Source organism: Neoarius graeffei, chromosome 13 (assembly GCF_027579695.1).
Source record: "Neoarius graeffei isolate fNeoGra1 chromosome 13, fNeoGra1.pri, whole genome shotgun sequence".
Taxonomy (NCBI): Eukaryota; Metazoa; Chordata; class Actinopteri; order Siluriformes; family Ariidae; genus Neoarius; species Neoarius graeffei.
In genome coordinates this window covers 65,576,495-65,593,422 of record NC_083581.1, presented here as the reverse complement: position 1 = coordinate 65,593,422, position 16,928 = coordinate 65,576,495, and the positions used below count along the sequence as shown (strand labels likewise).

The 16,928-nt window shown below is 39.5% G+C and overlaps 1 protein-coding gene across 2 annotated transcripts in view; it reads right to left on the bottom strand.

The window, feature by feature from the left end:
* myt1a (myelin transcription factor 1a) overlaps positions 1–16,358 on the bottom strand; it is a 33,507-nt gene extending 17,149 nt beyond the window's left edge. For both annotated transcript variants that reach the window (XM_060936982.1, XM_060936983.1), the window contains exons 1-7: positions 16,279–16,358; positions 6,549–6,640; positions 5,831–5,885; positions 5,609–5,639; positions 3,844–3,906; positions 3,487–3,722; positions 2,347–3,384 (exon numbers count right to left, since the gene is read on the bottom strand). In XM_060936982.1, the coding sequence (XP_060792965.1) occupies positions 2,347–3,384; positions 3,487–3,722; positions 3,844–3,906; positions 5,609–5,639; positions 5,831–5,885; positions 6,549–6,640; positions 16,279–16,303 (1,540 nt within the window). In that variant the 5' untranslated portion in view covers positions 16,304–16,358. The remainder of the gene's footprint in view (positions 1–2,346; positions 3,385–3,486; positions 3,723–3,843; positions 3,907–5,608; positions 5,640–5,830; positions 5,886–6,548; positions 6,641–16,278) is intronic.
* Positions 16,359–16,928: the final 570 nt, after the last annotated feature.

Below are 16,928 nucleotides of genomic sequence, written 5' to 3'. Positions count from 1 at the left end.
CCTTGAAAATGCCGTATGTGTTTCTGAAATGCTTCAGCAATTCACATAGCCCAACTAGAAGAAAGTATGAGTCAGAGCTCAGAGTCGAACATTGCACAATGCCTTCAGAGTTTTTCTCAAAGCCCCAATAGTATAGTACCATGTGACAATTGTAGGATTTGAATTCATAACCTTCAGGTCACTAGTAAAACCCATAAAAACAAATCTACCACTGGCCTTATTAGAATAAAGTATGTAAGTCTGAGAGTTCTGGAATCTTAAATATTTAGTGTCACCCAGAATCTGTGCTCGGTAAGGGAGAGCAGGGAGACTTGGGACAAGTTTTCAGCTTTTATAGATTGTGTGAAATTCTTTGCAGATAGCATCACATCCATATTGCATTCGAGAGTATTAACTATTAGTTTCTCAGCTTGTCATATATACTGGCCTTCAGACTTCACTTTTTCTGTTATTATTCTCATCTCATGTCATTATCTCTAGCCGCTTTATCCTTCTACAGGGTCGCAGGCAAGCTGGAGCCTATCCCAGCTGACTACGGGCGAAAGGCGGGGTACACCCTGGACAAGTCGCCAGGTCATCACAGGGCTGACACAGAGACAAACAACCATTCACACTCACATTCACACCTACGGTCAATTTAGAGTCACCAGTTAACCTAACCTGCATGTCTTTGGACTGTGGGGGAAACCGGAGCACCCAGAGGAAACCCACGCGGACACGGGGAGAACATGCAAACTCCGCACAGAAAGGCCCTCGCCGGCCCCGGGGCTCGAACCCGGACCTTCTTGCTGTGAGGCGACAGCGCTAACCACTACACCACTGTGCCGCCCTCTGTTGTTGTTATTATTATTATTATTATTATTATTATTTTGCAGGGATACATGAGACATTGAAGGGAGACTTGGGACATAGTGGGGAGACATGAAACAAAAAATAAAATGCTGAGGCCTACATTTTTTATTTTTATTTATTATCAGAACTAGTAAGACATGAACTGTATGAACACACACTGCTGGTACAGCGATAGAAAAATGTCAGTTTACCCAAAACCTGACTCAAAAAAACAGTTCCATTCTCTAGAAAGAATGGAATAAGATTAATCCTCATGCAGGTACACTCCCATATTTTTAACAAACTTTTAAAAACAATTTTATATTTGTAAACCACAAGAAAAAACCTGCAGCCTGATGAACTGTCCCAACTCTCCCCATCTGGCCATTTTGAAAAAAAAAATTCCTAAATGTTTTTTTTCCCCAGAAATTAAGTTTAATAAATAATACTATATCTGGTAACTCTAGATGACATACTTTAATTCCTAACAAATCCCGAATTCACCAGTGCACATTACACCATAGAATGGAGATAGAGGCGAAGAAGAAAATACAAGTTTTGCTTGACAAAAATATTGAACTGCACAAACCTTACTGCAGTGTCCAGATTCATGGCTCCAAAGGAGGTAGGTTACTCTAAGGGTCAGCATCTAACTTCTGATGTCATCTAAAACCTCTCATCTCATCTCATTATCTCTAGCCGCTTTATCCTGTTCTACAGGGTCGCAGGCAAGCTGGAGCCTATCTCAGCTGACTACGGGCGAAAGGTGGGGTACATGCTGGACAAGTCGCCAGGTCATCACAGGGCTGACACATAGACACAGACAACCATTCACACTCACATTCACACCTACGGTCAATTTAGAGTCACCAGTTAACCTAACCTGCATGTCTTTGGACTGTGGGGGAAACCGGAGCACCCGGAGGAAACCCACGCGGACACGGGGAGAACATGCAAACTCCGCACAGAAAGGCCCTCGCCGGCCACGAGGCTCGAACCCGGACCTTCTTGCTGTGAGGCGACAGCGCTAACCACTACACCACCGTGCCGCCCCATCTAAAACCTGATTGGTTGAATTAATTTCTAGGAATAAAAACCGTCCCAAGTCTCCCTGCTCTTCCCTACAATGTAGTAGTAATGGAGTACTTGTAAAGACTGGATTTTACCCCATTTTCTATTAATTTGGCCAATTTTGCCAATCCCCACCCACTAGCTAGCTGTCCCTTATCATACAATAGCTTCCAACCAGGAAAGTGCTTCCTCCAAAGCACATGAAGTCAGGCTCCGTACCTTTTCAGACTACAGCTTGTGGTATGTCACAGGGCAGCTGAACACACTTGGAGGAAAGCACTACCCTCTTCTGCATACATGAACTCAGATGCTACCAATTGGCTATCACTCTGCTTATTGACAGGGGAGTGAGTAATGCCATCCCTCCAACTCAGAGAGAATGACCAACTTTGCTCTTTTAGACTCCCAGCCACAGATAAAGAGCATGATGTGTGCTGACTGTACCTTTACCATAGTATCCCCTGCGTGGTGTGTTTTCAGCCATCTTGCTGCTCCTCTCATCTGCACTGTGGTAGCTCTGCTGTTCTGGAGAGTGGCTCTCCTCAGAACTGCGTGCTGTCTGCTCAGCCTTCAGTGCGATGGCCTGCTCTAGCAGGCCCAGGTTTCCCCGCGTCATGTCATATGTCTCAGACTCGTCTGTCACCTCTGACCTGTGAGACACACTGTCCATTTCCTCATCTTCTGCTTCATCTACCTCTTCCTCTCCTTCATCCTCACCATCATCCTCTTCTTCCTCCTCAACCTCGTCCTCGTCGTCAGATTGAAGCTCTATGACCACTGTAGGTGAGGCTTTGTTCGATGCATCCTCTTGCTCCTCCTCATCTTCTTCCTCTTCTTCTTCTGCTTCCTCATCCTCACTTAAACGAGTTTCGGGTTTCTCACAATTATTTATCATGGCATCTGGTTCTGATACCTGAGCTGAGAAGCTGGTGGCTACAGTGCTGGGGGAATGGCTGGGCTCTACCTGTTCCTGCATCTCTTCCTCCTCATCTTCCTCCTCGTCTTCCTCCTCCTCTTCCTCCTCCTCCTCCTCTTCTTCCATTTCATCAATATCATCTTCCTGATCATTTGATTTCTCATCAGTTTCTTTGGCCTGAACTTTGTTGAAGTCTCCACTGAAGTACTGGTGGTCTGAATTGTTCTTCTGACTCGAGCACTGCGTCTCATGCTCCTCATCATGTTCTTCTTCTTCCTCACCGTCTTCTTCTGATACCTGCACAGGGTCATCAGTGGCTTTCAGCTGCTGAGTCATTCTCTCTTCTTCCGTCATCTCTTCTTCTCCATCTCCCTCCTCTTCCTCTCCGGCCTGGATCTCTGCGGCAACTTGAAGGCCCTCCTCACTTTCAGTCTCTACAGTCACTTGTTGGATGGGAGTCGCTTCAGACTCAATGTGTTCTTTTTTAGACTCCTCTTCAGGTGCTGGAATAGAAATGTCTTTGAGAGCTGTATTTTTACCTTCAGGGACCTCTTGTGAAATTACTTCTGTAGAAACAACAAGTGTATTATTAGATATATGAAGACTGAGGGAATTACAATCACACTATGACTAATGATTTGGCAAAACCTAATGACCTTATTTCCTACCTGTCAATGGCTCGGATGTATGATCCTTCTTCTTAGGCTCTTCTTCTTTCTCTGCTGTGTCTTCATCAGACTCTGCTGCTTCATCCTTTGGTTCAGTTTCACTGTTTGTATCACTGTCTGCATTGAACCCATCATCCATTGCCAGCTTCAGGGGATTGGACTTCTTCTTTGAGACTGACTGGCTTTCTTCTGCTTCCTGGAGTTTCCTTTTTTTTGCTAACGGACAACCCAATGCACTGTGGGATGAATAGAAAAAACAACAACCCCAAAACAGTCAATAGTATGCAAGTCATATGTATCAACTTAATTTGACATATTCAAAGGTTTAAATGATTTAACATTTTTATTTCATGGTACCTTCTGTGTCGAGCATATTTTCCACTAACATGACCCAAACCATCACATCCTGGTGTCGGACAACTAAAAGTAGAGAAAAGTATAGTTGTTTGTTTAATGATATTATTCATTCAGCATTGTTTAATCTACAGTGGATATAAAAAGTGTACACACCCCGTTAGAATGATAGGTTTTTCTGATGTAAAAAAAATGAGACCATGATAAATAATTTCAAAACTTTTCCCACCTTTAATGTGATCTATAACCTGTACAATTCAATTGAAAAACAAGCAAATCTGTTAGGGGTAAAACATAAAAAAAAAAAAAATAACGTACAATAAGCTGGTTGCATAAGTGTGCACACCCTTAAATTAATACTTTGTTGAAACACCTTTTGATTTAATTACAGCATTCAGTCTTTTTGGGTAGGAGTCTATCAGCCTGCCGCATCTAGACTTGGCAATATTTCCTTGCAAAAGCGCTCCAAATCTGTCAGATTGCGAGGGCAGCTCTTGGGCACAGCCCTCTTCAGGTCATCCCACAGATTTTCAACTGGATTTAGGTCTGGGCTCTGACTGGGCCATTCCAAAACTTTAATTTTCTTCTGGTGAAGCCATTCTTTTGTTGATTTCGATGTATGCTTGGGGTCATTGTCGTACTGAAATTCCTCTTCATCTTCAGTTTTCTAGCAGACACCTGAAGGTTTTGGGCTAAAATTGACTGGTATTTAGAACTGTTCATAATTCCTCCACCTTGACTAAAGCCCCTGTCCCAGCTGAAGAAAAACAACCCCAAAACATGACGCTGCCACCACCATGCTTCACCGTGGGTATGGTGTTCTTTTGGTGATGCGCAGTGTTGTTTTTGCACCAAACATACCTTTTGGAATTGTGGCCAGAAAGTTCAACCTTGGTTTCATCAGACCATAACACATTTTCCCACATGCTTTTGGGAGAGTTCATGTATGGTTTTTTTTGGCAAAATTTAGCCAGGCCTGGATGTTTTTCTTTGTAAGAAAAGGCTTCTGTCTTGCGACCCTACCCCATAGTCCAGGCCTATGGAGAATACGGGAGATTGTTGTCACATGTAGTACACAACCAGTACTTGTCAGAAATTCCTGCAGCTCCTTCAGTGTTGCTGTAGGCCTCTTGGCAGCCTCCCTGACCAGTTTTCGTCTTGTCTTTCCATCGATTTTGGAGGGACGTCCAGTTCTCTGTAATGTCACTGTTGTCCCATATTTTCTGCACTTCTTGATGACTGTCTTCACTGTGCTCCATGGTATATCTAATGCCGTGGAAATGTTTTTGCACCCTTCTCCTGACTGATACCTTTCAACAATGAGATCCCTTTGAGGCTTTGTAAGCTCTCTGTGAACCCTGGCTTTTGCTGGAGGATGCAACTGAGTAAATGTCTGAACTTTATTTGGGGTTAATCAGAGTCATTTTAATTGATGGCAGGTGTGAACCCAAAAAGACTGAATGCTGTAATTAAATCAAAAGGTGCTTCAACAAAGTATTAGTTTAAGGGTGTGCACACTTATGCAACCAGCTTATTGTACATTTTTTTATGTTTTCCCCCCTAACAGATTTGTTTGTTTTTCAACTGGATTGTACAGGTTATAGGTCACATTAAAGGTGGGAAAAGTTTTGAAATTATTTATCATGGTCTCTTTTTTACATCAGAAAAAACTATCATTCTAATGGGGTGTGTACACTTTTTATACCCACTGTATATAGTATTGGTATAGAATATCATGAAAGCCACAAATTATAAAATAAACCCACACCTGTATTCTTGTCCCACAAGCTCAAGGGGAACTAGAATAGAAAGGAGAAAAGGCATTCCATATATTTTACTTTTACTAAAAACATTAGCATATGTATCATATCACATGTATATCTCACATTACACATATAGTAGATTGCAGGTTTCACATAAATAGGCCAGACAGATCGAAGATATGTCTTTGGTTTCCTGTATTATGTTACATATAGTAAACTATCCTCACCTCTGATGCCTTTTGAGCGGGTCCGTGTCCTTTTCTCCTCTGTGTCTTGGCTCATCTAGCATACATGAAAAAACAAAAGTTGGCCAGATTGCATTGAATACTTCAGCTTATTTTCATTTATGCTCCATTTTCTCTGTTTTACTGTCTCATTCGATTTCACTGGTTTACTCTCTTATTCTTATTCTCGATGCCTTTTGTAATTATTTAACAGCCATTTAGAACAAAATTTCTTATAACAGGATCTCTAGTCTGTCCTTCAGTGAAATATCTAATGTTCGGTGAGCAGTGAGATGCTAAAGTAACTAGAGTGGCTCTGTGTATGCTTTAAATGCTGTGAGGCAGCAAAATCAATAATACACTTCCAATGAGTTCCTTTGAGATGCATAACGTGACCCAGTGAGAGGATTAGGGGGAGGATGTGGGAGAGAAAGCGTAAGAAAAAATAATACACAGTACACAAGAGAAGCAATGATTTGGAAGAAAAATTGCAAAGCTGAATAATAATTTGAAATAGAAAGAACAGTGCGGTCATTATGGGTCAGAAAAGATTACATTACAATGAAATTGTGGCACTTTATACTGAAAGGGTAAGAAGAATAACTTGAGGTTATTCACTGCATGATAGCTCTCGTTATCGGAAATGCAAAAGAAACTGCACTATACTGGGGGAATAAACGGACATCCACATCCTTATAATGAAAACTTATCTATGTCTCACTTTGGTTCTTTTACTCCTCTTGCTCTCCCAGCTGCTGATCCGGTCCCCTTTTGTCCACCTCTGACTCAGCAGCTGCCCGTGGAACTCATTCTCTACAGGGCAAGCAGAGGAAAGATATTATGGCATATTACTCAAGCAAGTACAATGTACAGTATGTTTTATATATATATATATATATATATATATATATATATATATATATATATATATATATATATACACAGTGGTGCTTGAAAGTTTGTGAACCCTTTAGAATTTTCTATATTTCTGCATAAATATGACCTAAAACATCATCAGATTTTCACACAAGTCCTAAAAGTAGATAAAGAGAACCCAGTTAAACAAATGAGACAAAAATATTATACTTGGTCATTTATTTACTGAGGAAAATGATCCAATATTACATATCTGTGAGTGACAAAAGTATGTGAACCTCTAGGATTAGCAGTTAATTTGAAGGTGAAATTAGAGTCAGGTGTTTTCAATCAATGGGATGACAATCAGGTGTGAGTCGGCACCCTGTTTTATTTAAAGAACAGGGATCTATCAAAGTCTGATCTTCACAACACACGTTTGAGGAAGTGTATCATGGCACGACCAAAGGAGATTTCTGAGGACCTCAGAAAAAGCGTTGTTGATGCTCATCAGGCTGGAAAAGTTTACAAAACCATATCTAAAGAGTTTGGACTCCACCAATCCACAGCCAGACAGATTGTGTACAAATGGAGGAAATTGAAGACCATTGTTACCCTCCCCAGGAGTCGTCGACCAACAAAGATCACTCCAAGAGCAAGGCGTATAATAGTCGGCGAGGTCACAAAGGAACCCAGGGTAACTTCTAAGCAACTGAAGGCCTCTCTCACATTGGCTAATGTTAATGTTCATGAGTCCACCATCAGGAGAACACTGAACAACAATGGTGTGCATGGCAGGGTTGCAAGGAGAAAGCTACTGCTCTCCAAAAAGAACATTGCTGCTCGTCTGCAGTTTGCTAAAGATCACGTGGACAAGCCAGAAGGCTATTGGAAAAATGTTTTGTGGACGGATGAGACCAAAATAGAACTTTTTGGTTTAAATGAGAAGCGTTATGTTTGGAGAAAGGAAAACACTGCATTCCAGCATAAGAACCTTATCCCATCTGTGAAACATGGTGGTGGTAGTATCATGGTTTGGGACTGTTTTGTTGCATCTGGGCCAGGACAGCTTGCCATCATTGATGGAACAATGAATTCTGAATTATACCAGCAAATTCTAAAGGAAAATGTCAGGACATCTGCCCATGAACTGAATCTCAAGAGAAGGTGGGTCATGCAGCAAGACAACGACCCTAAGCACACAAGTCATTCTACCAAAGAATGGTTAAAGAAGAATAAAGTTAATGTTTTGGAATAGCCAAGTCAAAGTCCTGACCTTAATCCAATCGAAATGTTGTGGAAGGACCTGAAACGAGCAGTTCATGTGAGGAAACCCACCAACATCCCAGAGTTGAAGCTGTTCTGTATGGAGGAATGGGCAAAAATTCCTCCAAGCCAGTGTGTAGGACTGATCAACGGTTACCGGAAATGTTTAGTTGCAGTTATTGCTGCACAAGGGGGTCACACCAGATAATGAAAGCAAAGGTTCACATACTTTTGCCACTCATAGATATGTAATATTGGATCCTTTTCCTAAATAAATAAATGACCAAGTATAATATTTTTGTCTCATTTGTTTAACTGGGTTCTCTTTATCTACTTTTAGGACTTGTGTGAAAATCTGATGATGTTTTAGGTCATATTTATGCAGAAATATAGAAAATTCTAAAGGGTTCACAAACTTTCAAGCACCACTGTGTATATATATATATGGCACAGTCTCTTAGATTACTGGAATATTTGAGAATAAAATGTAGCATGTAACACTGATTAGTAAACTTGTAGACTTATTGTTTTTGTTGGCTTAGTCTAGAAGTCTAAAATCCTTCCCACACTGTATGGCGCATTAGGCGGTGCCGATCTCTGTTTCTGTAGCCCTCGGCCTCTCGCCTATTACATAGCTAGGGTTACAGTGGGTGGCTGGTCCTCTGGTAACCATGAGAGTTTGTAACTGCGAGTTGGCCTAGTGGTTAGCGTGTCCGGCTCTTGATCGGGAGATTGTGAGTTCTACTCATGGTTGGGTAATACCAAAGACCATCATAAAAATGGTACCTACTGCTGTCTGGCAAGGCATGCTGCAATACAGATGTGAGTGGGGAGTCAAACTCTTGTGGTGTTGGCTTACACTTGGTTATAAAATATTATGTAAACTCTGTTGCTGTTTACCTATTTGCACCCTGCTGAGCAGTGTCGTGCCACAAACAAATGAAAGCACAATAATTAACACATCTTTACAACACATGCAAAAAAGATTTAGGGGAAGCCATGGACTAATAGTTAGAGAAGCAGCTTTTGGGACCAAAAGGTTGCTGGTTCAATTCCCTGGGCCAACAGGACTGGCTGAAGTTCACTGCTCTGGCAAGAGTGGTAGTGTACCTTGTGTCTGATTAATCAAAGAAAAACTGATGATGTGATTATCAGTTTGGGTGGTACCTGGCCAAGACTAATTACAAAACAGTAAGTGGAACTACCAGTCGTAGTTTATCATTCAAACCATCATTATCCGTAACTGCGGGCAAGGTGGAGCCTATCCCAGCTGACTACAAAATGGTAGCATTAGAAGCATTATTTAGGGTGAGAGATGGGGTACACCCTGGACAAGTCACCAGATCATTGCAGGGCTGACACATAGAGACAACCATTCACACCTACAGTCAATTTAGAGCCACCAATTACCTGCATGTCTTTGGAGGAAACCCACACAGACTCCACACAGAAAGGCCCCTGTCGGCTGCTGGGCTCGAACCCAGAACCTTCTTGCTGTGAGGCAACAGTGCTAACCACTACACCACCGTGCCACCCCTCGTTCAAACCAATATGCCAAAATTAGGAAAATTTTAGCAAATATTTTGACTAGTCATCTTTGTATGATGATCTTTCAGGCAGCCATTTTGCAGTATTCTACAGTACAAAACTGAAATATCAATGAAAAATTGTGAATTAAATTTTTTTCATTCTTGATTTCACCTCTAAATTTAATTTTTTGTTCTTAAGCACAAATCATATTTAACTTCTAATAATAGCAATGGCTATACAAGAAACTGTAAAGAAAAAAGATAAAGTTAACTATCAGCAGAAAGTTTGGCACATTTCTTAAACACTTACAGACCATAAGTAGCATTTTATTAATTTTATTAATTTAATGTGTGTTGACCCACATTCAGTGTGAATTACTTCAACAGAACCATCAGAATCACTTCAACAGAATCCTAAAACAATGTCAAAATTAGAACTAAAACTCAACATGTCTGAGATTATGCAACAATAGACCAGTTTCAACATTTCAACATAGTCACTGATGTGTGCTATGACCTAATATTTATGTTATAGCCTGTTTGAATCACGGACTTTCAGACTGCATGCTATGACCTAATCTACTTCTTAATAGTATGTTCTGTGTGGTAATAAAAATACCATAATGATTCTCAAATTCAAATGTTAGCAAATGGAAGTAACTGTTAAAAATGCATGCTATGTAAACTACAGTACTGTGCAAGAGTCTTAGGCACCCTATTTTTTTCATACAAACTTTGTTATAGATTTCTATTTTATAACTTCTACATTATCGAGTCGGTACAAAAACATTTTAAAGTTCCAAACATTTGTTTTCCAGCACAAAATTAAACATTACAGGAAAAAAAAATGTTTGTATCTAAGCAGCATATTCCATAAGTGACCACTTTTCAGATTAAAAAAGAAAACATAATGAAGGCTACTGAGTTTTGGTGCAAAATCAAGAAGCAAGTGTGACAGTCAAAGTGTCCAGAAGAACTGTGGCTGGTTCTGCAAGATGCTCAGTAAAACCTATAGCTCGTTTCCTTATAAAACTGCACTCGTTGTACTTGAGACTACTATTTTTATGGCTACTGCCTCATAGAGGCGAAGCGAGGCAGTAGCCACTATGTCATCGTGTTGTAAGAACGTAAGAATGAGTGTAACAATATCGCACTGCACATGTGCATACGCATAAGTATTACAATCACCAGAACGGTGAATTGTGATCTCGTGATATGAACAGTTGATCTTGTGTTATCAAAGGTACACAAGAATGAGTGGCAAAGCCACTATGTCATTGTGTTGTAAGAATGAGTGTAACAATAGCGAAACTTCGTAACCAACCAGCACTTATTCTGATCAAGTTCTATTACCCATTCTACTTCTTGATAAACTTCAGAACCAATCAGAACTAGAAATTAAATAAGAGAAGCCTCATTATAACTTTGGAGTATTGGAAGATAATCAGCAGATAAAAAGATAAATGAAATTCACCTCATGGTTAGTCAAGGCTACTGATTCGATATCAAGTAAGTGGTGTTTATTTTAAGAAAATGTACCGTTTGATGATCACAGCTTTTGGTTGGTCCTTCTGAAAGGTTAAATTAAACTTTTTGTAAGTTTTTTTTTTTTTTTTAGCTTTTTGGCAGATATATTGAGAAACCGATATCAAACTTCTGCTATTTGCTTTAATTTTTTTTACTTTTATTTTTAATTTTAGAGTCTTTACACTACACTTGTAAAACAAAATGTGCTCATTAGTACTAAATAATGCTTCTAAGACAATTCATGAACAAGTGCTTTCTTACTATTTTGAAAATATAGTTCACAGCACTGTATTTTGAACAAAGCCCTGATGCTGCTCACAGCTTAGTGATGCTTGCAAGAAATGAGGTGAGTATAATTGATAACATGTATATATGATATATTTACTGTATGGACATATCAGAAAACAATTTTATTTATAAGCAGTAGCCACATGTACCCATAGGGTACCCTTTTTTTTTTTTTTAAAGCAAAGGGTCGTCTCACACCAAATATTGACTTTGTTTCATTTATTATGGCTTACTACTTACTGTTTATAGTATTTTTTTAATGTTGAAACCTTTAGTTTCATTATTTTTAAGCCATTTTTTGGTCTACAGCATTTATGTACGTGCCTAAGACTTTTGCACAGAACTGTATATTTCTCAGAGTGTGCTGTGAAAATGTCTAAATGTTGTCTACTAAGTTACATTTGTTCATAGTTCCCGGTGAGATGACACTCGACAGTTATGTATAATAATAAAAAGAATCGTCTATAATAAACAAGTATATTTGAGCGACAGTTCATGACTCTTCCGGGTTGTCACTGGGGAGGGCGTGGCCTCTACGGGCGATGGAACAGGTCGTGCACGCGCACTTCTGAATGGAACGCCTTCTGTATGTTGTGAATGAACAGTTCTCCGAGCGCGAGCCAGCTGTTCCATTCGGCCATTATGACGTAGCGCTCCGATTTGGTTTCTGCTGGCACCTGGTGCTCTCATGAAGGAGGGTGGGGATGTCCCCAGAGAAATATACCGCCATTTTACACACACACTTAAAACAGTTTGTCCTTTAAAGTTGTTGAACAATTTCTCACCGGTCATAAGTGTCTCCAAATAGGATATGTTACGTGTCTACGCGTTTCCAAAACATTTACACATGATTATCCATAAGACACAAAAGCTTCATACAACTACAAGCGACTTCCGGTTTAGTTACATACAGTATATATAAAACAACTGAGCAACAATTCGGTACCTTTCTCTACTATTTTTGCCATGTCAGAGTCTCAAAACGAAATGAAAAACCTTAAGCGCATGCGTAGACCTTCAAAAATGATTCACGAGATTGTGTTCTGGAGGAACCTGGAACCCCACAGCATACAAACCCCCATATTATCATAAGATAGTAATACTAAAATGGTACGTCTCCAAGAGAGCAGGCTAATGAACGCAGCCCACGCCTTTAAATGACTTCCATCATCTGAGCAAACAAAACAAAAACAAAGCAAAAACAAAACGAGTCCATTATCTACACCAAGCATAAATGATGGAGATGAGTAAGTATCTTCATGAAAACACGAACCTGATCATAACTACTTTATAACCACATAGTCACAAAGAGCATTTAGTAGAACACAACACCCATGTTCATGATGCAGGCTGTCAACAGTGAAATATGATAATAAAGCATTAGTTATAAATCAGAAAGGAACTCTAATTAAAATCAAGGCCTATAATAGGCTACAATTCAGAACTAACAACTTATAACTAAAACTCATACCTAATAAAATAAAACACGTGATGCAGCCCACGCCTTTAAATTACTTCCATCATCCGAGCAACAAAACCAAAACCAAAACAAAGCAAAAACAAAACGAGTCCATTAGGTCTACACCAAGCATAAATGATGGAGACGAGTACATCACATAAGATGATGTACTCTTACGGAGATGAGTGTTTACATCACATAAATGTGATGTTTTGAGTGATAAAAAGTTGAAGTCGGTTAAGTTCTGGCAGATTACAAAAGCATCTGGAAAAAACTCTAAACTTATTTCTTTGTCGTTCACCTTCATTTCTATATTGTGAGATAAAGTAGGCCTACATTACAGATGTCTATATACATGCAAGTCCTTCAGGAGTGAATAAACTTCACCAGGTTGTGTTGTCAGTGATACCATGGATCTACTTTCAACTAGCGTTGCTCACGTCATGGACAAATTCACTGACAGTAAATTCAGGCCTGTTTCTCTGAAAGTAGCACGACAACAACCTAACAATCTGACTTCTCCGACACAGCTATAATAACCAAACAGGAGAAACATGTTCAATTAGCTACACCTTTTATATGTACTCTATAGCCCATAGAAAGTCGGTTTTATGGTATGTCGCCGTATTTTTCTTGATCCCAAAATTATTACTGTGCTTCAGCTTCCTCCTTACAAAAATAAAATGAGGGCTGAAAACGAGGCAGGAGAAAAACAGGTCGAAACATTGTCTCTTTAAAAGATTACGGAGCCAGACCGGCGTCCATTATAGACAACAACCGAGCGCGACGGATAGGGAGAAGATTAACCGACTGGATGAAAATGCAAACATTTTTGCAGTCAGCATCCATATAAAGCGCATCTCAGGAGGAGATCAACCTACCGCAAGCTTTGCTTTGCTTCCGATGATGAGATGCAAAAGCGGCCTTTTGCTCTTTGTAGCTGTAACTTCAGTGCTGTTCCGCTTCGCCTTTTCATAAAAGCCTTTGACCGTTACAAACCGTAAATAATCCGACCAGGACTCGTATACGAAACCTCTTCGTATTCGGATTTTGGTCGTGTATATCCAATTTTGCCGTTTGAATATGATCACATGGGCGTCAAAAACATTTCGATATAACGTTTGTCGGCGAGAATAATATGAACTTACCTTTAGCTCACAGGCCCATTGTTCACCCCTCCTCTACCCAGTGCTGTGACATCATCATAGTAAAATGTACAATACAGGAGGGGGTGGGATCTATCATATCCCCCACACACACATACACACACACACTTTAAACACGTACACATCTCATATAAACACATGAACTGTCTTTGACCTGATCTAATACGTACAAAGGACGCACGCAGCATTACCACTATAAGATGTGAAACACACTGATACATATAATCACACACACAGCATTCTCCCATGTTTACAAAGCCACGGTTATAAAGATTTTTGCGCTTCGTCCTAGTGACCTAGCCTACTTTTAAAGTTCAGCACTCTAGACAGCTCTAGCTTAGGCTATTTCAGCACCCTGGACAGAAACTCTTTTCCATAGCAGCTTCCTCCGAGGCACAAAACGTCATTTCCACTGAGACTGAACTGTTTTTCCTCTAAAGGTGAACAGAGAATAGGAATATGATATTACATTTGGATGACTATTCACAAAAAAACCCTCTTTTTATTTTCAAGCACCAACAATCTTTTTAACCAAATTAACGACAAATGATTAAATGCACTACTACCACGTTGCATGTATAAAGGATACTTTTATTCACCTGAGAAGGGTTTAAAACCTTTAAAAAAAGATGACCATAGCCATGGGCTGGAACTACTTTATCATGCGCAGTGATACATTTGATCTACAACTGACCTAGATTAAGCAACACGAGCTATAACTGTATAAAAGAGCACAGCGTCAGGGAAATACACCGCAATAAATTTAGCAACATTTCAGTTAATGATTGTTAGCAGAATATATTATGATAATTCTTATACAGTACTGTGCAAAAGTCTTAGACACATGCAAATAAATGCTGTAGAGCAAAGATGCCTTGAAAAAAGAGCAGTAAACGGTAACAAATGAAACAGAGTCAAGAACGGGTGTGAAGACTATTTTCTTTTTTTTTTAAATAGTAGCCTCGTTTCAGGTACAATTAGGACAGTTTTATAAGGAAATTAGTTGGTATGTTTTACTGAACATCTTGCAGAACCAGCCACAGTTTGTTTGGAGACTTTGACTCTTAGAGTTACTTCTTATTTTTGCAGCAAAACCCCAAATGACTCGATAATGTAGAAATCAATCAATCAATCAATCAATCAATCAATCAATCAATCAATCAATCAATCAATCATAACAAAGCTTGTATAAAAAAGTGTGCCTAAGACTTTTGTACAGTACTGTACATTGTTTTCTCTAATCACTAGTTCCCGTTTTGCATGGTATCATACATAAAACGGGACAACTGTATTGTCTCTCAAAGGATTGCGAACTTCCGGGTGTGAGCATATTCTGATTGTTTATTAGACGGTCAAAAACGAGTGAAAGTAAATTAAACAGAGGTGGGAGATGAGAACGAAACCCCAAGAAAATGTCCAAAAACAGAATGCAGCAATTTACTCCACACGGTGTTTACATGAGCAATAAATCTGGAGGATGAGATTTGAGTTGCACTAACTTTATAGAAATATTAAACAAACAAACAAACAAACAAACAAACAAACAAACAAAAAGTTCTGGGGAAAAGAAAGTATCGCTCTTGCGACCAGAAAAAAACCCACTTCAGCATGTTCCTGCATATTTAATCAGGCCAAAGTTCTTCGGTTACCAGCTGGAACTTGGTTCAACTCAGTCTCATCTTAAACCTTGCTACAGATGGACAGCCGTGTTTGCTCCAGCATACAATTAACTTCGCGGTCTGTTTCTCAGGGCCAGGCACCGTGTATAAATATTACATACGTGCCAGCTGAGCGAGTAAGGAGCCCATAGCCCTGCACGCACACCCACCCACACCCCCCTTCTCCATGGACAGATGGACTGATCTAAGTCCCTCCCTCATATACAAACTTTTTAACGGGTCTATACAGCAGTGGCCTGAAGTCCCCACAGAGCTGAGACACAAAATCCCCTTTAGGAACAAAAGTTTCCTTTGTTTGTGAACTGGCATTTGTGTTGTGAAACTTTTCAGAAACTATTCTGTCCTGCAGAATACAGGTATAATTATATAGCATAGTTGAATACATTTATACGAAACATAGCCTACAATAATACATCTTTTTAAATGTCTGTAAACTATTCTAATACCAATCCCGGTTGATTTGGCTCATTAGAAAACCATAAACCATAACCATAAGATTCTTTTATTTCCAAAAACGTCAGTCTGCTTTGACGTAGTAAAAGTCTACTTTTTTTTTTTGTTTACTACTGCTCCTGTGTTGTGTATAAAGAATCACACAATCACCAAACAGTATAAAATATTTCTGTTAAATCACGCCTAAGGGCAGGACGTAAAAGTTAAACCACTGGAACAGTTTACTCACCGAGAAAAGTTTTACACAGCTTCATCTTGGCTGTGATCTCTCTCTCTCTCTCTCTCTCTCTCTCTCTCTCTCTCTCTCTCTCTCTCTCTTTCAGCTTTCAAACTCCTTCAACTTTGCTTCCAGAGTGAAAGTATAACTTAAAAAAGAAAAACTTGCCGGAGTGGGAAGACTTCTCCGAGCTAACCAATCAGATCCTGTCCGCGTCATGGTTGTCCAAGAGGAGAGCCAATCAGAAAGATCCTGAGCTCGAGAGCTTCCCAAACAAGCAAACAAAGGCCATTGAAAGAGAAAACAAAGGAGTGCAAGCTGGATCTGTTCAAAAGCAGACATACGGCAAAGGGGAACTACTTCTCTATTCATCTGTCACAACTCCCACCCAATAGTTGGAGAGAAAACTTTTGGGTAAACTTTCATCAGTGTTCATTTTAAAATAGATAGATAGATAGATAGATAGATAGATAGATAGATAGATAGATAGATAGATAGATAGATAGATAGATTTATTATTTATTTCTATTATACTTATTATAATGAAAGATATACTTTTATGTAAACTATCCAGTTTCCATAAAAGTATGTCTTTCATTATAATAAGTATAATAGTAATAAATAATAAATCATTTTAGGGAAAAAAAAACCCCAACGGCTTT